Source organism: Postia placenta (genome assembly GCF_002117355.1).
Source record: "Postia placenta MAD-698-R-SB12 unplaced genomic scaffold POSPLAscaffold_2, whole genome shotgun sequence".
Taxonomy (NCBI): domain Eukaryota; kingdom Fungi; phylum Basidiomycota; class Agaricomycetes; order Polyporales; family Adustoporiaceae; genus Rhodonia; species Rhodonia placenta.
In genome coordinates this window covers 490618-516036 of record NW_020169833.1, presented here as the reverse complement: position 1 = coordinate 516036, position 25419 = coordinate 490618, and the positions used below count along the sequence as shown (strand labels likewise).

At 58.0% G+C, this 25419-nt stretch overlaps 6 protein-coding genes across 6 annotated transcripts; 3 read left to right on the top strand and 3 right to left on the bottom strand.

The window, feature by feature from the left end:
* Positions 1-459: 459 nt before the first annotated feature.
* Positions 460-3514, top strand: POSPLADRAFT_1133374 (hypothetical protein; the record flags this gene model as incomplete). The annotated part of the gene is made up of 10 exons (XM_024484333.1): positions 460-637; positions 696-1075; positions 1127-1297; positions 1348-1485; positions 1538-1777; positions 1833-1924; positions 1975-2372; positions 2411-2562; positions 2611-2882; positions 3043-3514. The coding sequence occupies 10 exons, from the start codon at positions 460-462 to the stop codon at positions 3512-3514; spliced, it is 2493 nt and encodes an 830-aa protein (XP_024342626.1).
* Positions 3515-3846: 332 nt separating this feature from the next.
* On the bottom strand, positions 3847-5074 carry POSPLADRAFT_1064507 (hypothetical protein). Its single transcript, XM_024481815.1, has 4 exons — positions 4986-5074; positions 4875-4927; positions 4742-4813; positions 3847-4682 (listed from the first exon to the last, which is right to left on the bottom strand). The coding sequence occupies exons 1-4, from the start codon at positions 5052-5054 to the stop codon at positions 4007-4009; spliced, it is 870 nt and encodes a 289-aa protein (XP_024342625.1). The 5' UTR covers positions 5055-5074; the 3' UTR covers positions 3847-4006.
* Positions 5075-6762: 1688 nt separating this feature from the next.
* On the bottom strand, positions 6763-10110 carry POSPLADRAFT_1133411 (hypothetical protein; the record flags this gene model as incomplete). The annotated part of the gene is made up of 14 exons (XM_024484343.1): positions 6763-6926; positions 6955-6974; positions 7134-7235; positions 7609-7697; positions 7735-8055; positions 8106-8273; positions 8434-8613; positions 8668-9092; positions 9275-9282; positions 9353-9388; positions 9565-9668; positions 9711-9788; positions 9822-9907; positions 10071-10110. 14 exons carry the CDS (start codon positions 10108-10110, stop codon positions 6763-6765), a joined length of 1821 nt encoding a protein of 606 aa, XP_024342624.1.
* Positions 10111-12787: 2677 nt separating this feature from the next.
* Positions 12788-17173, top strand: POSPLADRAFT_1132186 (hypothetical protein; the record flags this gene model as incomplete). The annotated part of the gene is made up of 13 exons (XM_024484185.1): positions 12788-12923; positions 13002-13500; positions 13553-13910; positions 13979-14178; positions 14232-14264; positions 14318-14582; positions 14646-15068; positions 15122-15402; positions 15458-15490; positions 15545-15600; positions 15663-15893; positions 16678-16950; positions 16992-17173. 13 exons carry the CDS (start codon positions 12788-12790, stop codon positions 17171-17173), a joined length of 2970 nt encoding a protein of 989 aa, XP_024342623.1.
* Positions 17174-18709: 1536 nt separating this feature from the next.
* POSPLADRAFT_1043416 (hypothetical protein) lies at positions 18710-23665 on the bottom strand (the record flags this gene model as incomplete). The annotated part of the gene is made up of 17 exons (XM_024478305.1): positions 18710-18892; positions 19100-19150; positions 19671-19714; positions 19857-19977; positions 20031-20115; positions 20194-20468; positions 20719-20780; positions 20827-21010; positions 21091-21212; positions 21252-21393; positions 21823-21939; positions 22106-22493; positions 22619-22695; positions 22752-22773; positions 22822-23304; positions 23367-23524; positions 23582-23665. 17 exons carry the CDS (start codon positions 23663-23665, stop codon positions 18710-18712), a joined length of 2598 nt encoding a protein of 865 aa, XP_024342622.1.
* Positions 23666-24768: 1103 nt separating this feature from the next.
* POSPLADRAFT_1132164 (hypothetical protein) lies at positions 24769-25388 on the top strand (the record flags this gene model as incomplete). Its single annotated transcript, XM_024484182.1, has 3 exons — positions 24769-25002; positions 25055-25186; positions 25254-25388. Coding segments are annotated over 3 exons (501 nt in total), but the record flags the coding sequence as incomplete, so codon positions are not given.
* Positions 25389-25419: the final 31 nt, after the last annotated feature.

Genomic DNA, 25419 nt, shown 5'->3' with positions numbered 1-25419 from the left:
TTTCCCTAAGAGGATGATAGTCTCCTGTGAGCAAACTGACAGAATTTACATTGGACTCAGGCGGATTGGACTCAGGCGGATTGGACTCAGGCGGTACGTTGCTAGCCGATGACACTTTCACCGAGAAGCAAGGCTCGAACTGCTGCAAGCTCATCATTGACTCAATCGCGAAAACCAGGGGCTTTGAATACCTGACTCTGTATCAGTCCGTTGAAATGCACAAAAAAATCATCAGAATCAGTGGTGTGAGGACGCAATTGTGGAGACAGTGATCATCATGAGGACAAACAAACACCTACGTCCAAAGCGTTCAGTAGCCTCGTGTCATCGTCTATCTATTAGGCTCTCATACAGATAATCGCGAACCAGAGTTTCTCTTTCAATTGCCAGTGCAGTAGATCACCCTACTCTTCCTCACTTTTTTGTGCCTCTCCACATCAGTCAACTCCATAACACACCATGGCCTCTAGCGTACCCAGCAAACGCACAGCGGCGCCCACGTCCCTCACACCGCATGCAAAGCCTGTGATCACCGTCGAGGAGTGGGAGACTAAGGCACCCCTGGATGACACGGAGACAAGGAGCGTAAACCGTCTAAAAGCCCTAACAGAGAAGGCTGCTCTCCCACCGAAGGTGCGTCCAGCAAGCCAGCATCTGCTGCACACCATTCACCAACGCGCACAAGTTCAGCGTAGATGAACCCGGTTCTTCATCTCGCCCGTCAACCCCAGTACTACGTAACAAACTCGGTGGCAGCTCGCGTCCGTCCACTCCCAACCTCTTCTCTAACCGGCACCAGGCTGCCCATGCCCTTCATCCCAAACAACCCATCCAGACGCCACAGCAGTTCTACGATTGGTTCGCGCTCATCGACCGCTCGGTCGCGCACAGCCAGGAGGCACACTTCCGCGCCCACTTGGAGAGCGTGTCTGAGCAGCTAGAGACATGCGACCGGCTCGTGCAGCGGATAGACGAGGTGGACGACGCGATAGAGGACATGCTGCGCGAATGGCGAATCGTGGAAGAAGGGGGGAGGAGTCTGAAGGAGGCTTGTGAGCAGCAGCTTGACGAGCGGGTATGTTGTATGGCATCCTTCGGGGATTCTCTGAGCTCACTGAAAGTCTAGAATCACTTGCTCGAAATGTCGGAGGCCATTGGGCAGCGGCTGGAATACTTCCAGGAGCTTGAGCATGCCACTCGTATGCTAAACTCACCAGGAGATTCCCTCGTCCTGCAAACCGACTTCCTATATATGGTGGAGCGGGTGGACATCTGCATCGAGTACTTGAAGGAGCATGTAAGTGCTATCTATCTGATGCGCACTTATACATACTGACGACCGCACAGCGCCATTTCAGGGAGGCCGAGGTTTACCTCCTCCGGTTCCAACAATGCATGACGAGAGCCATGACGCTCATAAAAATGTACTTTGTCGGCTCACTCAAGGCGCTCACAGTCGACGTCACGAAGCGCATATCCGAGAAGGTATGGCTCCACAACCCGTCTTCATCCATGACATGCATTAAGAGCTATACAGGATGTGTCAGTTACAGCACAGCAGCACCTGCTATACACCCGGTTCTATACAGTATCGGAACGGTTGGCACCGCTACTAGCAGAACTCGAGCGAAGAGCAGCGGTCCATCCTGAGGAGTTGTCGTCGCTCCTTGCCGAGTGCCATGCCGCCTACTTCGCCGCCCGTAAGGGTCTGTTAGTGAACCGGCTTACAGAGGAGATCAAGGGCCTAGACCCCACGAGAACAGAACTCGTAGAGCTGGTAAATCTCAGTGTCTCATGTACGCTATCGGCTAACCGGTTGTATTGCCACGCAGACAAGGGCAGGCTGCAGCTATCTCAAGCAGCTATGCACAGACGAGTTCGACCTGTTTCGCGTGTTCTTCAACTCGGGCGAGCAAGAGCTGTAGTACGTTTTGCACGTGCCCTGGTGTTAACTATTCCTGACCGAGTCGCTAGCCACTACCTCGAAAATCTGTGTGACTACCTCTACGACGACTTACGCCCACGCATCCTGCACGAGCCGCGGCTCACCGCGCTTTGCGAGGTCTGCACAGTTCTCCAAGCGCTCATGGTGCTCGACGTGCCTGCACTGCCGGAGGACGACTCCGACGCGGACGCAGACGAGGACGCGGGCGACGTGCTCAAACTCGACTTTACCGACCGCCGCACAGGCACACGCGGCCTGCGTGCGCTGCAGGTCAGCCATCTGCTGCAGATGGTGCTCCAGGACGCGCAGACGCGCTTGTTTTTCAAGGCTCAGTCAGTAATCCAGTCCGACATCCGGTACTACGTATCGAAGGCGGAGGACATCGCATATCCCGAGAAGCTGCTTAGTGAGTGCTGTGACGGGTGCGGTCGACGGTGCGGGCTGCTGACCGGGAACGTTTGGCAGAGGCGCGGAAGCCCCTGACGGGACTCGAGATCAAGGAAAAGGAGAGCGTGAGCCAGCTGTTCCAGCTCAAGACGCTCAACAAGCAGGACACATGGTACCCCACGCTCGGCAAGACCGTCTGGGTGCTGTCGCAGCTGCACGACTTTGTGAAGGTGTGTCTGACCACCACAGCTTCTGGCGCGAACTGATCGTCTCCACAGCCGGCCATCTTCGACGACCTCGCCCGCGAGGCCGTCAACCTCTGCCGTCAATCGCTCGTCAATGCCGCTGAGACACTCAAGTCGAAGAGCCCGCCCGGGTCCACGCTCGACGGGCAGCTCTTCCTCGTGCGGCACCTCCTCATCCTCAAGGAGCTCACGCAGAACCTCGATCTCGCGCACACGAGCCCTGAGCGCGGGATTGATATGTCCGGTGTGACAGGTGCGTGTGCCCTCGTCTCGTACGCCACGCTGCCAATATGGGGAGCTGAGACGTGCCCGCAGAAACGCTCGCGTCGGCGCTCGGACGGACGACGTCCTTCCTGCCGCTGCCCAACGCACTGCTGACGTCGCTGGGGATGCCCGCAGACGAGAACATGACGGATGTCAGACAGGTGCGTGGTCCGGCGGCTTGTCGGGCTGATGCACTGGCAGGCTGACGGCGGGGCAGGGCATCGACCAGGAGCTGAAGCGCGCGTGCGAAGACGTGATCGCGTCCTGCGCGGACCCTGTCTGCACCCCGGTCCGCGCATGGAACGAGCGTGTGTGGGCGTACCGCGCGCCCGGTGCGCAGACCCAGCAGCCCATCACCTCGCAGCCGTGGGCGACGCCCGCCGCGCTGTCGGCCATGTACACACAGTTCCGCAGCGCGTGTGCGGCGGAGCTGCGCGGTGCGGTGGGTCGTCTGCGGCTGTACTTGGAGGACGAGCGGACGGTGGGCGTGCTCGTGGGGCATGTGCAGGACCGGATCGTGGACGACTGGCTGGAGTGGCGGGCGGCGGTGCGGCAGGTGTATGGGGCGGGCGGGGAGGTTGATATTGGGACGGAAGACAGCGTGAAGGCTCTACTGAGAGAGGTGTGCGACGAGAAGGATGAAAGCGCGGCGGGGGGGTCCGCTCCTGCATAGGACTGTAGCTTACGTTGGTTATGGCAGACGGTTTGACCTCACGGCGACAACGCGAATCCAACGCGGCCAGACACATATTGATTGAGGGAAGAGGGATGTAACGAGGCATTGCAGTGTAAGAATGAAGGCTAGGCTACAGATTGCAGAGAATCCAGAAATGCGCGACCAAACCATGAAGAAGCTGACCAACTTTACGCCGTTCCGTATCTGTACACCGAACATCTTTTGACCGGGCATTAGATGGCGTCGAGATCGTGGGGGTAACTGAGGAACTGCCTGAGCGAATGTAGTATGTGTATCGAGGATAGACTGATGGAGCTGAGGAGAGAGACGAAGGAGTGGACATGTCACATTGCAACCTGGAAAAGCCAAAAGGTGCATGCGCGCGACAATTGGTAGGTATGAGTGCTGTGGCGGATGTGACCGAGCAGGGAAGGCGCACAGAAAGCGTGGGCGCGGGCGGACGCTGAGATGGAGAACGTCGATGGGTCATCAATCGCCCCAGCTTTGGGAGATCTTCCCGACGTCTTCGATCTGGATGCGGAACCCCGGCGCGTGCGGCGTCGCCCCACCGTCACCCCGCGCCTCCCCCTCCGCTTCAGCGTCGGGACCGTTACTGCTAGGCAGCGGCGCGGCCACCCTTATTGGCGGGTGTGCGGTCGACGCGGAACCCGCCGCGGGCCCATCTGCAGCGTCCGCATGCCCGTTCAAAGTTACCCCATTCTCCTGGCCTGTGACCCGGACACCGTTGCCCTCCGCCGCGTTCCCGTTTCCGTTCCCGTTTCCGTTTCCGTTGCCTGCACCGTTGAGCCTCTCATCCCCCCAGCGGCTGTACCGACCCCTTGTCAGACTGCGTCCGCGCCTGGTCCATAAAGCGGCGCCCGGAGCGCGGACAAGGCGGACGTTGAACGCTGGTCTGCGCGCGCCGTACTCGGGGTCTTCCTCGGGCGGGAGGTACGATGCGTCTCCAGGGTGCAGCGACGACGTGGAGCGGCTCGTCTGGAGGGACGGGGATTCATCGCGCGCTGGCGAGTAGGACGGGATGCGCTGCGTCGTCGACGTCCCAGGCGGGTTCATCGAGCGCGAACGCTCCGCGCCCGGGTCGAGTGCGTGCAGCGACTGGCTGTGCAGATTGAATGGCAGCTGCGCGTTCACGTTCACCATTTTCCTGCGGCGAGGGGGCTGTCAGCTGGGGTTGCCGTAATGAGGAGCAGGTGCTGTCCATACCCTTCTTGGGCACGGACGATCGTCCCGAGACGCTCCTTCATCTTGTGCTGGTCGAGCACATATGTACGTACGCTGCGTTGTTCGCGGGACGTCAATATAGCACACTGGATGGGTTTAAGGCCTGGTGACGCACGGAGGAACCTCGTTGGTCGGTGGAATTAAATGCGTGCGCTCGTCGGGCCCTCCCTGCTGGTTCAGGAACATGTCAATGAACGCGTTCAAACGCGGCTGCGGCGGGGCGCACCTGGCGTTCATGGCTCTGCGAGCGGGTGCGGAAGCAGCAGGAGAGGAATTGGCGGAAGACAGAGGACATGGGGTGCAGCCTGGCTGCGGTGGCGGGGCAGCACAGGATTTGTACGACCCTCCATTACAGGCCCATGCCCGGCGCGAACGCCGAGGCGCCGCCCGCCTGCCGGTGATCGGCGGACATTCCCACGCGCCGTGCGTTATCGCCGCGTGCTAGCACCGTGAGCGTCGGCCTTCTTCACAGTTCTTCACACTCTCGCGCCGGCGCCGCTCACGGAGAGCTGGTTTATTAGTGCAAGACGCTGCCCTCTATGCGCGGAATGGCGGCGGCCTTCATGTAAGTATTGCTATGTCTGGATCCAGCCATCCATACGCACACGCGCTCAACGTCTGGCCAGCGGCCAGCCCCTTTGTGGTCTCCTCCGTTCCGCTAGCACCGAGGAACATGACGGCTCCAGGTCAACTGACCCTTCACGCGCAGATAGCGCCTCGCTCATGAAACATCTACTTCCTACTTCGCCCGGCCAGTATGCGACGCAGTAACACCTCTAGATCGTGCTGGGCACCGAGCTCTGTAAGCTACAGGCCATTACGGCGCGCTCCTAGATCTGAAGCATAAAGCACGAACGATGCTCCTATGCATGTCGCCATCGCCAACGCGCAGGCTTCGCGCTAGGAATCGCCCGCGCCTCCCTTGGATTAGCGCCCTGGCGGTGGGTAGCCTCGTGTTCTCCTCCTCACAGCCGCAACACTGATCCCGTCAGCTGCTGTCTCGGTGGCTCTGCTCGCAGACGTCGCCGCAGCGCGTCGATCGCATCTCACCCTGCGCTCCCGCGTTCCATTCGATCGCACAGGCCAGCTGCCCGCCGGGACCTATCCTCGACGCCTATCTGTCGTGCACCGCTCGCGGGCTGTAAAGAAATACCGCCAGGACGTCGTATGGCCCGTATGCTCGGACGCTATGCGCCATCATACATATCAGGCCCACCACCGCCCACACCGGCACGCAGGGCCGGAAATGGGAAGATATCGCAACCGCTCCGTAGGTGTCGGTCGCGGGCGATGGTGGCGGCGCCGGAGGAAATAATCGAGTCATTTAGTCCTGCGATCGGGCGTGATGGCCTGAATCTCGCAATCTGGCGTGCGCCTGGTGTGTACCGGGTGCGGTGCGGTGCTGCTTCTGCGCCGGCTTCATTACAGTGCCAATTTGTCGCGGCGCGGGTGCACTGCAAGTGATAGATGCTGACGCCACGATGCTGCTGGGCCCGAAGGCGTCGCGGAATTGTTTTCTTTTGATCGCAAGTATGGCCCCCCATACCTATCCGCGTGTGTGGTGCTCTTTTCACTTCATATGTGCTTTGCAGCTTCGCGCCATCCCCGCGTTGGTTGTCAAGGTCATCGCAGGGCTGGATAGTGCGCTGAATCCGATGCCATAGGACGACTTTAGACGTCGGAGTCCGTCGCCGACGTCATAGCGTCGCTGCGTAAACATTAAGATGGCGATCTGATCTGATTCCATCTGGGCGGGGCAGCGACACTGGCCCCCGATTCACTCTCAAGCTCAACGGCGGTCGCTCGCTGAGCTCACGCGGTGGCAAGGTCCTTGAATTACCTTAATATGTTTATATTTATATTTAGGGCAAAGGGCGTGACACCATCAGGGATGTCGATTGTCACGATCATTCTCAGCATCATCCGACCCGTGTCGTGTTGTTCCAGTCCTAGTTGTACACCATTTCGCTTGCGAAAGTGAACACTGGTGACTTGTAAGGTATCTAATGAGACGATGATGCTGATGAGGGCGCCGATTCCCGGATCTTTGGGAACCCGTTGTGTACCAGGAATACTGCTAACTTCGCAATGCACGAATGCTGCCAACGCTCTACGTAGCCTCGTAATGAAAATATATTTGTGTCCTCTGATTCCTCGAACACATGAGCTGCATCAGCTGACTCCGTGCTACTCACATAAGGTTGCGACGAAGCACCTTCAGGTTGCCCGCATGTGACGCATGACGTTCTCATATGAATAGTTCAACTGACGTCTAGCGGTAGCTTGTTAATTTGGCGCCAGCGACCCAGGAAGCCAGCCCACATAGCGCGCCTACCAACTGAACGCGATGATTGCAGTGATTATCGGATCTTACCTTCCCAGCGGAAAAGAGCGGGTGATGTCAACATCACCGCTGCACAGACGTTCGACGTGCGCACAGCTCTTGCCTGAAGCGTCAGCGGAGATCTCTGGATGGCTAGCAACACATGATAGGGTCCCGGGATCGATGGACGCGCGATGGTGATGTGGGCGCGCCCGGCGATGGGACGATAGAACGGGGAACCCAGAGATGGGTGTCGTCACGATGATCTGTGCGCGGTCGGCCGTGCGTCGTCCCTGCTCGCGTCCCGGCGTTGTCGCCGCGACCGGCGGCAGCCTCGCACGGCCAGGCGATCAAACAGCTCGCACGGCACCCGCGTATGTGTCGTCAGAATGCCGTCTCGTTGACGTAGAGAGATGCCAGCGTGGAACCCGATCTGGGAGATAGAGTTGGATCATGGATGCGGGCATGGGTGCAGAACGCGGCACGCCTCGCGATGGCAAGCACGGGTAGTACGTACAAGACGCACAGAAAGCCAAGCTCCGGGAGGCGAGTGCGACGTGTGACAGGACTCCCGACCCCAGTGAAGGGAGATGGCGCGCAGCACATGGCGGCCATCTGCACAACAAGAGCTCGCCATTGCATCGCGACATACCCCGTTGCACAGAACGATCTCATCGCGATAATGTCGGTGCGTAGATGGCTTCTTCCCTATTGAGAATTGACGTGGGCTCGCACGGGTCGATGGCCAGTATGAACGCTGTTGCTTCCTGAGTCTATCACGAGTGGCTTCTGCCCTTGATGCCCATGACGGCGGGAAGCAACAATGTCGTAGCGGGCGCCGCGCATCGATGACTGCATGGTGTTCAGCTGCATGGTCTGCCTGACCTGTTTCTGTGGGAACATCAAGTCCTGCACCTGGCCGTTGGGCCTCGTCAGTCAGTCCCATATCGTGTGACCCTGCAATGTACATTACCTAGTGCACGTGTTGGCTGTTGAATGCTGCAATGGCGTCAACGCGTCTACCAGGTATTGCGCTTTCCCATGGTACGCAAAGATTTGAGCTCTTCGCTGCCGCAGATAATCCACGTCACCGATACGTGCGATATATCGTCCTTCTAGCCCCTTCTGCAAAATTGACTTTTTGACTTGGTTCGCACGAGGGATCGACATGACTCGTTCGTCATCCACTCGCTATGCTGGATGGACAAGTCGATGTGAGGCATGACTGGTAGTGAGGCATGGCTGGTAGGAATATCAAAGCGAGTGCGTCCGACGGGAAGCGTGTAAACAGCGTGAGCGCAACGACCGCATCAAGCGAGACGATCATCTTACGGCTCAGGGTAAGACGTACCTTTGCTGTGTACGTGACCGCTGACGAAGCGAGGGGCGGGGCGCCTGCAGGCGGCGATGTTTCTGGATAGCAGCAGGCGTAGTGGACTTCATCAGCACAGGTGTTTTCAATTAAAAGAAGATACTGTACGTAATAACCGCTGGCTTCCCCGGGTATGGCTGCATCCATCCCTCCCGAAACCTGTAAAGGAGGTGCAGCACACGTTGTGCGGAAGCCAGTCGCTGACTAACTTACGCGTCCAAACTGAGCTGCACGGTCAGAGGGAGTGCCTGCTGCTGCTGCGCAAATCCAAGTTGGAGTATTGGCATCCACTCCGCCCGGTGCTCGTCGGGATGGCCTCATGACCATGTGAACATCCACATCCCAAAGAGTGGACCTCAGACCCTGTAGCACATCCCGATGTGTGCCATGAATGCGGAAGACCCCTCCGATGTACGTCAACCTTACGTGTAGCGCGTCCCAAAGGTGCCGCAAGGGAAGACGTTGGAGGTACGCGCAACGAGTGCCGTAGTGCACAGAGCAGTTGTCACGGGCGTGTGATTTGTTATCCCTATCACGGAAGATCCGAGCGGAGCGAGGTATCAAGCCGTATCGCGCCATGACTGACCGCTGAGACTCGTGGTGCCGGTCGTCGAAGATGGTGGTCAAGTGTGGCCAATCTGAGAAGAATAGTCAGAAACCTTAAAACATAACGCCCCCGAATCCCGTCGCCGAAGATTATCCATTTCTCAATATGGCAAGTAATTAGACATGGGCTTCCTGGCTTCCATAACTCGAGGCTGGTTCGGATGCTGGGTTCCGGGCGATCGTCGGGTACCACGATAGGTCATGGTGGACACACCTGAATGCCTAAGGGAATGTATGACGCTTCTCGGGATCCCATGCACACTCAGAACGCTCACCTCAGTAGCGAACATACCTTGCGGGCACCGAATAGGGCATGCCAAAAGTTTTACTGAGTTCACAGCAATCGATAATCCTTTGCGCTTATCTGCGCGGTCAACTTTTCACGGGCGCCACAGTGCAGCGCGCATCCGTCCAGAGGACGTAAACAAGACACGGAAACACCTGACGTCCCAGTTCTCATGATCAGCGACAAGAACCCTTGGTGCAAAGGCGCGGTAAACGAACCTGGTCATGGAGCACGAAATAGAGCTGAGGAACATCGTGGAGAGGTACGATTCAGAACCCGTGGGGGAACAATCTCGGCGCCAGAAGCGAGGGAACGTGATGATCTAAAACAGAGAGAAGAGGACAAAATTGGGAACACAACAAACCTCGCCGTCCGCCAGTTCGCGAAACACGCTGCCAAATGGCGAGACGTAAGGATAACGCCGCAGCCGAGACATGTCTCCCTAGCCGCGATAGACTGGCTGGATCCAGCCCACCCAGCTAATGTCGCGCCGCATCTCGGTCTCCTGGGCCGGTACATGCGTTTGAATGGTTCCAACGACGAATAAACCGATCTCTATTACTGCAGGACCGTGAGTAAACGCATGAATAGCTCTCGCCGAGGAACAGATGTCTCCCACGGGCTGGAGGGCCGCGCACAAGGATATTGCTCAGCATCCGCTAGGACAGCATATCAGACGCGGACGGAGGCCGCACCATGTCGTGACACATTCCAACAAACACACATTGCATGACCATCAAGGTGAACGTTCCCTTCCCTGACATCGTGTCCTGTGATCCGTCACCACTGACATCGATCTGTCAACGGACCTTACAACTCGAACTATCCGACAAGCTGAGCACTCACCACTCAGGACACCTGCATCAGTCCCAGATAATACCCTCGACGATCAGGGCGCTGCAGAGCATCTTGATCACCGCCGCTCATAGCGGGGCGACCATAATGAGTCCGGGTCAGCGTGTGCAGATGGCATGGCGTAGAAGTGAAACCCAGTATCTCGTGTTGCACTGACGATCCCCCACGGGATTCGTGTACGGAGGGTACGAACCGATGCTCAGTAGGGAGACTCCATCCTCACCTATTACCATATCTCCAAATAGCCTGATTGTGAGCTGATAGCGCGCTGTCCCCCCGACAGGGCGGTGTTTCCTTTCGCCACATCCGCACTTCCTCCCCTAAAAATCTGACAGAAGTGCATCAAGGTTGGTAACAACAGGCCGCCAAACCGGTGTCCTGCTCGCGAAGCTTCGGCTCTGTCTGTCCGGGGGACATTTGACACTGGATATTCACTCGATAAGGACTGGCGATATCGCGGTGGACACAATCCCATACGCGGATCGGGTGGGTGACCTGTTTGTTCCGCACTTGCAAAATAAGCCTCCGGAACGGATGGCGCGATCTCCGCAGGTGGACAAAAGAGGAAGCAAGGGGCCAAGGGGGCGGAGCATGTCAGCACTACTGTGCGAAGTTCAATTGGATGCCCTAGGAAGGAATACTTGCAGACATCGTATCCTGCGCGACCCGCCTCGTGTCGTCAGCACGGACAAGAAATAGGGGGATCTGCCGAGACAATGCAACGACTGATGAGGTTCACATGACAAAACACGGAAGATCCCTTGAGGATGTCTCCATTCTCGAGGACAGAGCGGAGACGAACGACGCCACACGGCCGATGAACCGAACCTAGGGAGTGAGTCACAATGGGAATTGATTTCCTGACATGCGGTGTTTCTGCCTAGAGATTCGAACAGGCCAGCGAACAGCCGGAGGAAAGGGTGTCTTACGGTGAGTGAGAAAGGCTCAAATACTCTGTTTTGAGCCACGTGGGTGGCAGTAGCCGATGCCAGCGCGTAGATTGTGCCAGTCTAGTCTAGGCCAATGTTGGCGATTGGACAAAGTAGCGCAATTTCATTCTCGGATGATTTATTGAAGCCAGAATTGAGGAGACTAACAGCTGTCAGCGGACTGCGGCAGGACATACCTGTGGGTCCGAAGTCTGCTATCCTCATTGCAGGGAGCATTCAAATGCTGGGGTAGACCGTCGCGATTCGCCGAGGCAAACCGATGACAAGGAGGGTGAATGCTCGGCACCTCATGAACCCCAGGGGGTCGATGTCGCTAGCCTTCTAGTGGGAAAGTCAGACCATGCTTTTGGAGCATACCTCGCAAAGAGAGCGGACTTGGAGATCTAGAGCGCTTTAGGCAAGCCTGCCCCCGTCCGGCGTGAGAGCAGGCGCCAGGGTCTGTGGATGCTCATCGTTCAGTGCGAGCCTGGAGGGGGCAGCTCATTACTACCGACCACGGCGGCGTCAATTGTGGATTTATGAGGCCGTGGGTGTGCATAACAAGTCGATTGCGAGCCGGATGTAGGAGTTGCAGACCGTCGATGCCGGCCGACGATATCTCCTGCATGTGGCAAAAGACGCTGGGTGTTGATCCGAGCAGATTGCAATGCTTGTGTAAATGCGAACCTTGCGGAGACTCCCAATGCTATTGGCCTGCTGTCGCCACGTACCGGCGTGCAACCCGCTACTCGAGGTCGGCACGCAGATGCTGCCAGGGCGAGGGCCGTCGCCATAGGCCTCGATAGCAAGATGCTCAGCTTATAGGCCGTTGCCGTCGCCATGAAAGTCGAGAAGAGCAATGGGCGAGGAATTGAGCGGGGTTGAGCGCAAGAATCTCGGTGGGTGGACCGCGACTCCGCAAACATATGATCCTGGGCATCTGCTGACAAAGATTGTGCAAATAAGCATTCAAGCTCGGATGTCGTTCCAGACTGTGCGATTTCGCTGAGTTTTCAGCCCTCCCATCGAGAGGCAGCCATTGTAGGGTCCGTATGCTTGCCTTGATGAGCCCCAATACACTTGTCTGCGGATTTTCTGATCTCCCCGCGTGTCTCGACCGCAGCTCCGGACAATAACGCGCCAGTACAAGGCTGGAAGTCTCCACGGCGACTAGCCGTCGGTCAGTGTCAATCCCAATCAATCTGACGGGTCTGCAAACGGCTGCTCGACGGTCTGCTACTTCACGATCACTTGATATGACTGTTCTGATGACTTTTTGCCACGGCGCGCAGACCCCACGTTCGCTCCATAAGAAGGACAGGCTGTATAGAGTTTCGGTGTCGCATCTGGTAAGTTCCGAGACCGAGGGAAATAGGGTAGGTCCCGCGAAGGAGTTCATCTCCATCCTGATACAGAACCTTGGACAAATCCGTCGTCCATATTTGTCACACTTCGGAAAATTTCCAGTCTCTCGGCTTCTAGCAGATCCATCTGCGCGTCTCAGGCAACCCTTTAGCCGTGAACCCATGGGACGGCCCTGGCTTCTGGGAACTCTCGCGTGGTTCCATATCTATACACTGCCCTTGGCCGTCTCTTCAAGTGCCCTTTGTTCTGACTCCACGGACCTCGCAACTCACTCTTCTGCCGGTCCCTAGACATGGTCGCAAGTACGAATGGCGAGGTGTACGCACCATACTCTCGCGTCCCCGTCGTCGTCGAGGAGGGCTTCCAGTCCAGCGAGGACGGCTCGGAGATGCATTCACCTGTCTACGATGGTCCGTACAGTCCACATGGTATGTATGCTTATCGTTGGTTCTTCCGCGACGCGTCATTTACCTCGGGACACGTCTTAGACTGGTTGTATACGCCAGGGCAGACCCTGCCGTGTGCCCAACTCTTCGTGGCCAACTGGGACGGGCATATGGGCGCGTCCGACGTCGCGTCGCAGGTTCGCGACACACGCACGTTCGACGGTTTCGTGCTCGCACGTCCACCGAACACCCATGACCTCGCGCAACACTTGAGCCAGGAGCTCGCTATCCACGAACAGCCCGTCCTTGACTTCGAGAGCACTGGCAACCGCTTCCAGTCTACCGTGTTGGCTCCCAGCGCGGATTACACCTTCAACCTTCCACAGAGTCGAATCACAGACTCTCACTTCCGCCCGCAAGAAGTCTTCCACGATTCGTCGTCCTCATACTCTTCACGCCACACATCATCAATATCCTCAGAACCGGATGCGCAGCAGATTGCGCTCATGTCAAGCACTACCAAGACCTCTTCGCTGAATGGCAACACGAATGGCCACTCGTCAAGTACAAGACCACCGCGCAGAGAAGCCTCCAGTGTGGTCATAGCGTGTCGACAATGGTAGGCCTATTGTTCCTGTAGAAATCCATCTAATGCCGACACAATTATATAGTCGAGCGCGTAAAATCCGGTGCGATTCTACCCGACCTGTCTGCCACAATTGCACACGGCGCAACAATGAGTGCGAATATGATGCCGTTCCGAAGCGCAGAGGTCCGGATAAGCGCCCGGGTACGCGGCAACGCTCTTGTAAGAAGCGTCCGCTAGACTCCACCACGCTGCCCGCCAAGAAGAAACGAAAGGTCAGCGAGGACTCCGTGTCAGTAGTCGACGTCAAGATCAAGGAGAGCGAAGACGACAAATTGCACGCGCTGTCTCTGAGCCACCCCAGCCTTCCGCAATCAGCGTCTGTCTCTCTCAGCGCGTCTCATTCTCCCCAGCACGCCGCCACCGAGGCGTTGTATTCACGAGTGAGTTATCTATGCTACATCATGCCACATACGACATGTGTCGACAGATATTCATTCAGTTCTAATAGGAGCCCTATTCACCACCGTCTCGACGCTATGCCTCTTCTATCGAATACCCCGAGTCCAAGTCTTTTGTCCGCCCTCTAAACTTGCCCATTAATCGACACCATCGCCATGACGAACAACACAAAGCTAGTCCCCTTCCCTTGTCGCCGTCCGTTGAATACTCTAGGAAGTCGTGGTGGGATAATTTACTGCACGAGCATTCGTGAGCGCGGTCGCCCCCCTCCCCCCCCCCTGCTCCGCTGAGTTGTATACCAGGTTACGAGAAATCGTGGGCGATCTGAACTTCCTGTACGTGTGTGCTAAGCGTATTGTACGATCTGGTCCTAATGCATGTCGCTTAGACTCTCCTCGAGCGGCCACTGGCTCTCCTTCATTCACGCTCCAACTTTCCTTCGCGATCTCCAGGACGAGCACCTACGCGTGCGCATGCAACCGGCCCTAATTATGTCCGCTCTCGCTATGGCTACCCTCATGAAATCTAGTCAAATAGAACTCGGCTCGAGTGGCCGCAATCGAGCTTTGTATTTTAGGGATAACGCACAGTCCCTCCTGGAGGCTGCGTGCAGCTCTCAATCCGTTGACTATACCCTCGCTGAAGCGGCGTTGGTGGGTACTCCATCTCTTGCTTGACTTTCCAAGTCGCTTACAAAAACTCTCCGTGGTGGCTAGCTTCTAGCCTTGTTCGAGACCTCCTCTCATCCACAGTACAATGCAGACCGTTCAACGTGCTCTCTGCAATTCCTCGACCGCATCATCCAAGTCCTCTCGCTGTGTTCCGTCGACGCGCGGGACCCTGACGTGACCCTGTTCTCTGCCGACGCTGTACCCGTCGTCTACATGCCGGACAATTATCGTCCACCAAAGAAGTGCTGCTGTGTCATCCCTTCGCACAACGGGGTGGGCATCGACGACTACCGCTCATACTCTTCCATGAACCCACCGTGGGATCGCAGCTGGTCGGACGCGGAGATACGCAAGGAAGAGTGCCGGCGGCTGTGCTGGACCGCTCTCGCCCTTGTCTCCCGCTATACCATGCAGTGTTCCCTTTCTCATCAAGAGCCCCTGCGCTTCGCCCTGTCGGAGCCGTCCAATGTGCGCGCTATGGCTATCAATTTAATCTCAGGAACTGACCACCTTGAAAATAGTTTGCACTGCTGTTTCCGGGCGAGGCATACGAGCGCGCCCTGGGCCACGAGCAATTGTACGGGCAATCGCCGAAGGAGTCCGTTTGGGCTGTGTATTGCCGGAGCATGCTCCTGTGGAGCAGCAGCACGCGCCGTGTCAAAGAGACTTGGTCTGTCGACCACCGGGCACGCTTCGCATCCGATATATTCGCCGAGACGCATGCCGTGCAGTGCGCCCTCGACATGCACCACTGCAACATCAACGGCACCTTCGCGTACATGTGCAAGGAGCTGCTGTACAAGTGAGCCGCCCAATTGCTGCCTCCGTTTTGGGATGTACGCTGACGTTTTCTGCAGTACCAGACTCGTCGTTACGCACGAGATCAGTCGGTGAGTTCTCTCATTTAGATTGCCTAGCTCCGTCTGACGGGTCGCGCTTTGCAGCCTACACGACGTTGATAGGGCGGCGATATTCGACCGGCGGCACGCAGAAGAGTGGCGTAAGTTCATCAGTGCATCCATTCGCCCTGAAAGGCACTCATTTCTCCTGGCGCTCGGATAGTCTTTTATCAGGACCAGATATCGAAGAACCTGAAGGCGGCGATGCTCCAGGTAACGGAAGCTCCAGGGCAACAGTTGTCCCGTCGTCCGTTTCAGGTCAACTGGGTGTCCAGTCAGGTCATGATATGCCTGGCGCTGTGGGAGTTCGACCATGCCTTCGTACATGCTCTGGAACAGGCGAAAACCTTCTTAACACCGCTTGATGTTCTCAATGTGCTGTGGCCATCTCCAGGTACGGTGGTCCTGGTTCTTTATTGGTCAGCGCCGGCAGCAGCTGATTTTCTTTCCGGTGCAGCGCAGCGCTCCCGGTGCGACAAGATTCGCCAGCGGCTCGAGGAAGCTTGTGCGACCGCAGGCATCCCCTCACCTCTCCCAGCGGAGCTCACTCTTCCGCCAGTCCTACATTCGCTCTCGGAGTACGATAGACGGTCCCTCTGATTTGCTGTTGCCTCCTCGACACGCTCGCGGGCCGAATGCACCGCTCCATGCCGACTCATAATTTCTGCTTATTATCTGCTGCGGTTTCTTCGTGTTTTATGTTGTAGCCTACATACTGTATCCATTCTATCCTATCCTTACTCTTTGCCTCCCCGATATAATCACACACCTCTATCCGCGCGTTCGCGTTACGTGTTTATGCTTTCGTTGTTCTGATTTGACGCACGCATCTCCGACCCCTCACTCGACCGGCACAACATAATTACATCTCTGGTCCTAGGTCATCTGTCCTCCTTGTGGAGGCAGAACGCTATTGTGACGTCCTGTGGGTACCATACAGCCGCGCTGTTATCTCCTCCATCTGTACACACCTACTGTCTTTAGCAGTCCTATGCTATTTCTCATAGAAGCCCTCGCGAATGAAGCCTAGACCCGCGCTCGTTGTCGTCTCCATTCCTGCAATGCGGAACAGTGCATATTTGACAGCAACGCATGCGACCTCAACAACAAAACAACGAAGATGCACAAAAGGTTCGTGCCCTCTTTGTACCGCCTTCGCTCCCATCTTCGTTGTGCAGAATGGATGGACAGTGCGGCCGGGGACCACGGATCCAGAATCGGCGACCTGGATTGCAGTGAGCCGAACAACACACATCCATCACAATCGTCGATCACCGAAAGAGGGGTGATCGGTGCAGGTTGGCAGCATGCATTGTGCAATCTGGCAGATCTCATCATCGACAGCGCTGGATCCTGGGCCACAATTCACCGAAGCGGTCCAAATCCCAGCGCTCTTCGGTCCCAAGCGGTGACCGTGCAGCCGCGCGGACGTGTTGGTGGCTTACTCCACGGTGAGTCTGTGAGACTCATGAGATACAACACATTGCGTCAGCGCGATCAGGGATGGTTGGCCGAAAACACCATATAAAGCACTTCCGCGCAGATCAAGTCGATCGTTCGCAATCTCGGACACGAGTCGACGTCACTTTGCCCGGCTCAGTCGGTAGTCTACCGAGCAAGAAGACAAGCCGGGTTGCCTGCACCTCTGCCGTCCCACACCTCATCGTCCAGTGACTGCTAGAAACTGAGACTTCGATGCTTCTCACCAGAACACCAGGTCATCCAGCACATCAGTCAGCACGACCGGTCAGTTGAGGCGTCCTTGGGACAGGTGCCCGTCTCCCACTGGCAGCGCAACTGATGACCGCGATAAACGAAACGCCGAACATGTCCCCGTGCGCGCCGCCTCCTCGCACTGCGCCGTGGTTCTGCGGCTGTTCGTTCACATGGCCCAGCAGACAGACATGCGGAAGCCTCGATGACGCAGGGTGGGAACGCCCCGGGATCAGCAATAGGATTGCGCGTTACGTCGCCGGGTCTGTGAGCGCATTCCGCGCGGTGACGGGTGCCAAGCTCGCCTGCCCCGTGGGCGCATCATCGACAAGGCCCGTCCGCCTTCCCGGGGACGATGACGCATTTCTGGTCGCGTGGGCTCGGGTTTTAGTACTCGATCATACGGCGACAGCAAGGCGCGCCGGGCGCTGTCTCCGTCCCACGAAACGTCCTGTCCAGGGCCGCCTCCTTCAATCTTATCCATGGACGGTATCCGTGGAGTACTACGTGTGACAACCTAGGCAACTCGTGAGAGGTCCAACAAACTATCGAACCTGTATAGGCAGCCCGCAATCTCAAAAGGCCTCCTTTGCCAATTGTACACCTGGTGGTGTATGTATTGCTGCATCTTACAGCATTTCCATGACCCGGTTCTCCTGTTCACTTGTCGTCATGGATAAATCAAGCGGACACGACCGTCTTCTTCCACGTACTTGATCTCGTGATCTCATAGCGCATATGAAACTTACATCTGAATAGCCCGAGGTAACCCACCAGACTCGTAAAAGAAGGAAGTCACTATGGTTCGCCGCCCAGTTCTCTTGGGGATGCACCCTTCACTGTGATATTCCTCCCCGACTTTCTCTCTCGGTGGTGTCCCAGCGCCGTGTTGTCGCCTTTCGCACGATGGACTGTCTCTTGGCCTTACAGGTAAGCCTGCACAGGGTCTGCGACTTCTGTGCATATCGATGGGCTTGTGGCGTATTGTCACGCCTGAGACGCTTCTGCCGCCCGCATGAAGACCCCTGGTGACCGGACGATGGGCCGAGGATATCACAAGAGATGGCCGTGCCTGGACGCCGACGTCGACAATGCGGATTTCCCTCCCTCCGCAGAACAGCGACGAGAGGACCCGGGACTCACGAGATTGCCAATGTCCTCTTGCGCGCAACGTGGGTCGTTATGGCTATGCGGTTGCAGACACGAGGACCATACGGAAACAGAAACAGGGACAGGGACTCGAGAATAGAAACAGAGGACAGGCGAGCCCCTCAGAAGACCTGGCCTCTCGTTTCGCGGCCACCTCAAGGCAGCAGTGCGCTCGGGGACGCACTGAGAGCCATCGTCATCGCGTCCGCGTCACCAGGCACTCATGGGCCCACCCCCCCCCATCGGTCTGCGGCTGCCCGGCCTGGGTCCGGTGCGGCTGCCCCGTAGCCATGGTACCCCGCACAGTACGTGGACGCTTCTTCGCTGCTCACCGAGAACGGCCCCAGATCACGCAGATGGCGCGGAGCCCGTATGCTTCCGCCGTATGATGATGATGCCCTTCCGGCGGAGCACACAGAACGCGGGCCTTCTCATCAGCGCGTAGCGGAAACGGCGGTCCAGGTCGGGGAGGGCGCGATCAATCGGTCTGCTCTGTATGCACTGCGGGAGCGCGGATCGCCGTCCGTGTACCTGTGGACGCGGACGCGGAGGACCCAGCGTCGTCATGCACGCGTGCTCCCACAGCAGCACACAACGCAAGCCCGCAGTGTCGCTGGGTTCGAACGGACGACCGTCATTAATAGCCGGAGCACGCCGTGCGAACGGCCACCATCATCGGGGGCGCTCTTGGCTCTGCGCGCGGGGGAGGGGGGGCCGACAGCGGCGCGGCGGACGCACCGCCTTCCCACTTCTCAGGATCGGACGCGGCCCTGCAGGGGAGTCGGGACGCTAGAAGCACGTCGCCCAGGGTCGTGCAGGGTCCTCGATCGGTGTGCGCTCGGCGACAAGTGCGCCGCGGGGTGCTAGGGCGAACGTGGGCGGCATCTGGTGGCAGTCTGATCGCAGGCGACGTTGCGACAAGCGGGCTCGAGAGCGGGCCTGCGCAACGCCGCGACCCTCGGCCTCGCTTGGCACACGACACGCTCGCCTGGGGGGACGGGGTTGGGGGGAGCACGCAGTGGCGGCGGGCCGGCCGCTGAAGTGCGGCCAATGCATATGGCGGATTACGTCGGCATCGGCGACGGGGGTAAGTACATGTATGCGTATGTATGTGTTGTATGTATACGAAGGGGTCAGAAAGACAGCGCGTATGGGACAGCTATACGATACATTTTGGGACAGGCGGGGCTATGTAACTTCTGCTGCGCTCAAGCGTACACGGCGATTATGTATGTATGCGGCACGACGGTGCGTGCAGGTATGTATGCTAGGGCAGGACGCGGATTAAACATTATATGCAGACGCGTACCGTAGGCGGTGCCGGGGGAGGTTGGTGCGCGTAGATTCGCAGTGCTGGCACGGGGGCAGGGTGCGACGGGGTGCATCACAGATTGTACTTGGCGATATGTCGCATGATGATGAGTGATGCGAGGAGTTCTGCGCGAGTGAGGAGACATGAGTGGCGTGCCTGCCCCATGACGTATGTAGGACGCACCGCCGATGAGGCTTTCATATGATTCTTCGACGGTGAGCATGCAGCCCGAGGACGTCTCGTATTGCTCTCCGTTCAGCTTCAGGCTGTAGGACGCAACGTGATACCCCTTGGCGTTCAGACACTGCGCAATGCCGCCATGAACACGTATGCGCGCAGCGAACGACCCGGACTCACCGTCCATTCGGCATCACTGCCATCGTCGGTATCCCGCGTCCATTGGTACTCCTGCCCATCAGACGCGGTAAATTTGCGAGTTGTACTGCTGAAAGCAGAGGGACAAATGTCAGGACATCAAAGGAAGAAGTGCGGAAAGAAGTGCAGGAAAAGGGCGGCTCACCTCCCAAATGTCCCCACTTTCGAGAGATACTTGGACATGCTGATGTCCTCGCCCTGGCCAATCTTCACGGTGCCGAGCGCGTTGCCCCCGCCAAAGTTCAGGCACGCGACGGGCGTGCTGCGCGCCGCGGGGGACACCTCATACACCATGTAGGCGGTGTGGTGCGTGTCACGGAGGGTGCAGCGGTATGCGAACCGCGCACGATCGTGTACGTCAAGGAATTCTGAGCCGGTGAGCTCGCCGGTCTTGTCTTCGAGGAAGAAGGGGAGGCCGCACTGCGCCATGGTGAGTCGATGGAGATGGAGTTAATGGAGGTGGTCGGTCGGTCGAGCGGTTATGAGCGAGCCGGAAGAGAAAAAAGACCAAGGGAGGGTAGAGCGGCGGGGGCTAAGGAAGGTGGGGGGACAAGGAGCGTTGTGGGTATAAGTAAGGGAAGGCCGAGCCGTGCGGGCGGGGGCAGAAGAAGAGCAAGACGAGAGTGGACAGATTGGGACTACGCGGACATTCGCACTCGCTATTTCACACCTCTGCAGGACGCACGCCACGCAGGCGCCCGCTAGCCGCATATGGCAACCGTCGCTCCGAACCTGCCGGACGATCTCCGGCGCCCCCCCCCCCCCCCCCATGGCACACCCTGCCCGCCGTGCCGCCAGATCCACGCCCCGATCTGCCCGTCCGCCCACTGCGCGTCGCCCGCCACCCGTCCTCTTCGAATCGGCGACGTCCCGCTCTGCACCCCCGTCGTCCCCCACCGACCCGGCCCAGGCCCGCCCGCTGCGCGCGAGTCCCGGCCCACGGCATGGCGGCTCCAGCACGCCTGAAACGCGTCGTGCAGCGAGTCGCGACACCTGTCCGTGTAACGTCGCGACCCGACACCTGCAGGCAGCGACCCCGCACAGGCACATTGTTCACCAAGCCGTTTGGGAGCGGCCCTCCACAACGCGTGCGCGCCCCCGTTGATCCGGCCGCCGCAGCGCGCCCAAACACTTTGCTGACCGGATCGAGCCCAGGGTTGCGCCCTGTAATATGCCTGTCAACGCCACACTCGCAACTCGTACCTGCAAGTGGAGCGCGCGCGCGTTTCATACCCGTCTCATCGCGCCCGCCGCACCCCCGTTTTCGCCTGCCCTGCAGGGTCTCGTGTGCAATTTGCAGTGCCATGCCCACGTCGTCGCGCGGGTTCGCGCGCGGCGCGCAACGCTGAATGTACGAGATCTTCTCATTAATCGTGCGGTATCCCCCCGAAATCCCAGGATCGGGATCGCCGTCCGCTATTTTCACGTGCGCTGCCCTATCTCATCTCGCGGCGCCGCCCACAACATCCCGCACCCCCTCCTGGGCTGCGCACCCTCGCCCGCATATTCGCCGGATCCTTCTGAGCTTCCAGCACTGATTCGCTGCTTCGCGTTCTCTGATGCCCGTTCTTTCCAACATCGCAACATCTCAAACCTTGCCAACCTACCATCTGGACTCGCGTCCACCGCATCTCCCAAATCAAGTTACCAGCCTCTCAGGCCTCCGGAGTCACAGCATTGGCCCGGGGCCGCGTCCGCCCATGAGCTGCAGACGCCCAGTCAATGTGGCCCGCAACATGCGCATTGCAGCCACCCTGGCGCGCTCCGGGCGCACCGTCGCAGGCGCTGCAGCAAACTTCATGTGAACGCCGCCCGCCGCGGCTGGCGCCCCGCGCACGGACATAAAGCCCGTGGGTTTATCGCATCGACCAGTGGACGCGGCACCCCGATGCTATTTTTACGCATGTTCCTGCCGTTCTGCATTGTCATCGCGGCATTGTCCACCATTCGTGCAGCGGAGCGCTGCACAAAGGTACGCCGCGTTCGCATCGCGACGCAGAAGACCGGCCGGATGAGAGACGGAAGAGAGGCGACATCGCCACATCTTAGCAGCGTACTTCTCCTGGCACGGATTCACCGAAATTCTGACGGACGCGAAGAAGAGACAGGGTCCAAATGAGAGTGTTCCGTGATAGGAATGCCCCACTGTGGACAAGGGGGATCACCGTCTGCAGCGGCGGGTGGATGCGGAAGAGAAGGAGGCCTGCAGCATGAAAGGGTTGTGGATTCGCGTAATCTTCGTTGAATAGTAGGGGCACAATCGACATACGGGGAAAAAGGCGGGTCTGCCGCCAGAAGGGGGTCTCTTCGTGTAAGGATAATGAGGTTATGGGGTGCACATTTGCAACCCCGCGCACCATACAATTGATATACTGGGCAAAATCCAAGATCCGGGGAACTAAGCGAGCCAGCAAGGAGAATGAGACGTCACCGACGGGCTGGAGACTGCAGCGAATTATAAATTAGGCGAAGGCGAAGGCCTCTCTGGGCCTGTGTTGGCTGTTCTTCGCAGTCCTGCCTGGGTCCGCCTAATGCGAGCAAGGCTATTGGATGCGCTCAAGTGCGCTTACTCTCTCTGGGGACCCATACGCTCTGGGTGGGGACCCACACCGACCACCGGCTTAACGGTAATGCGCGGACGGAATGACTGCCCAGATGTATGTCAATGAGACGACATTGAGATGCCAAGTCAACGACACGCACCCGTCTCAGACTCTCGCCCACCCTGTCAAGCACGCCAACGGCCGACGCCGTCGTTCAGTCGCGCCCCCACCTTGTCCCCGGGCGCTCTCGCCGCGCATTGTCCTCCCACCGCCGTCGGTCCCGCTCCCGCTCCTGCTCGCGCGCCCTCTCGCCGTACCCGTGGGTGTGCTCGTCCGCATGCCGCCGCGCAGGCGGCGTGCGCGACCGGTTGTGCGCATGTGGGCTCCGATCGCGCTCGGGACGGCCGTGCGACCTGTCTACCCCGCGAGGAGACCGCGAGCGCGAGCGGTGCCTGTGCGTGTGGCGCATGTTGTCCTCGGCGTCGTCGTCCGAGTGCGAGCGGTGGCGTTCGGCGCGCCGCTTCTCCTTGCGGGCCCGTTTCTCCTCCTTCTCGCGCCTGCGCTCTTCCTTCCGCCGCCGCCGCTCCTCTTTCTCGGCGTCGGGCGCAGGAGGCGCGGCCTCGGGCTTGGGTGCCACGCCTATGGCATTCGAGCCTGTCCCAGGGCCACTTGCCGCACTCGGCGCGCCCGGTTTCGTGGCCGTCGCGAATCCTCTGCAGGTCAAATGGAGAGACGATAAGCATCATGCCGAGTGCCTACGGGATTTTGCACGCACAATGCCGCCGCTAACGCTTCCGCCTCCGCCTCCTTGACCTTGCGGATCTCCTCGTCGCGCTCTGCCTGGGTCTGCGGCAGGTCGCGGTTGTACCAGTGGATGTCCTTGTTCTTCTGCCACCGCCCTGTCGGCGCGTTGATGCTGTGTCCGAGGTAGTTCTTTGCGCGCACAAGGCGTCAGAACGTGCGAACGGCTGCGAGGACCGCGGTGCGCACCTCTCTGTCCTTATCCTGCGAGACGTCTGACCATTTGAACTCGGCCTGGCCTCCGCGAGTGCCTCCGCGGACGGGTTCGAACATGGCGGGTGCGTTTGTGGCAAGATAGAAAGCGCCTACGGTTGGCGGGTGTAGGGTAGGTGAAATAGTCCGGGCTAATTAGCTTCGGTTAATTAACCCTTGCTAATTAGCGCTAATTGGCCGTAAATTTCACGAGGCCCGAAAGGGTTAAATTGGGTCAAGCGACCTGCGCTGATTTTGGACATGTTCGGGCACTATCTGGACGCAATAGAAGTTGAGCCTTGCGGTTATCCTGCATACAGACCAGTAATCGTAGTCTCCGACCTCATCGACCTCAACGCGCCATTTCTGAAGGAGATTCTTGCTGACGAGCGGATGCTGATCCTTGGAACATATAAGTTATGTATCACGGTAAAATCATACCTTCACGCCAGATACATTCAATCCGAGGACTGCTTGATACTATATACTTTGCCATCTCATCGTAGCAATTGTTTTAGATAACTGATTGATCTTTTGCATGCCAATAGAAGATTGGCATTGCCCAAGGTATGTAATATGTGATGTATATGTGAGCACGATGTGTATTACATAATCAAAGTCCATGACATATCGGCGCGGATATCATACACTGTATCGAAAATGGAACAAAATATAGGCAGTACGTTACCAACTTAGCCACAATGAAGACCCCGGCAAAGACCGAACAGTGGTTGAAGCACGGAGTTGGACCTGCCGTGAGGCGTCGGCGCCACAGAGGTTTGGACTCCGATTCAGACGCCTGCATTATGGCACTTGCCGACGTTCCGCGATACTGGATCTCTGTACATAGTCCTGCCTGCTTGGATATCTCGACAACTTGGAAGTCTCGTTCCAGTCATGTTTCCTCCTTCAAGTCTTCCACTTCCAGGAGAAATACTACTGATCACAGACGAGCTTGCGTCGCCTGCAGATTTTCTGCTCCATCGCACGCTCGTCTCGCATCTGAAGACCGGCTTGCAGTCGCAATGTATTCTGCTATCCGTCTCGGAGGGAATGTCTAGATGGAAGTCAATCGCTAGTCGCTCGGTCCGTCGCCATTCTTGAGCACGCAACCCGGTCTGTCGTTGAGTCTTCTTGTCATCAAGAATATCAACCTCGCACTGTCTCTTGCCTCGCAATCGTTGGTGCACATCGACATCGCGTCGGATCTTTCGAGCGACGCCTCTGCTGGAGCAAATGCCAACGTGCGCCTCAAGTCGGTCTTCGACAAGGTCCGCGCCTCTCTGAATCAAAAGTCCAGTCAAAAGGACCTGCAACGATTGGTTATCCTCGACGACATAGCCACGCTCGAATGGATAGGCATTCCCGTTTTGGAGCTTGTCCGTTTTGCGCGTGCTCTGTGCGCCTTATGCCGAAAGGTGTGCTCCTCGTATCGATGTAGCGGCAGGGCGGACATTGACCACGCCGCAGACGAACGCTGCACTGGTGCTGCGACACCACGTCGTGACCCCTGGAGAGCCGGATGATCTCCTGAGACGTCTGCTGCAACTATGCACGTACCACATGGACGTACTACCCTTGTCAAGTGGGAAGAGCGGCTCTGTCAGTGGACAGGTACCACCTTGCGTTATACCGTGACCCTTCAGCATGCTCATCGATATCTTTTCAGGTGGCACTACATGCAGGGTCCGCCGCTATCAACGCACCCTTCCGGCTTGTACCAAGACATGGAGCCGTCCACTACAAGTTGTCAGATGCAGGCGCTGTTTTCTTCGATCGAGGCACAGGAGGAGGGGTGCTTTAAGCGTCTATCCATCAAAACTCACAAGCCGCAT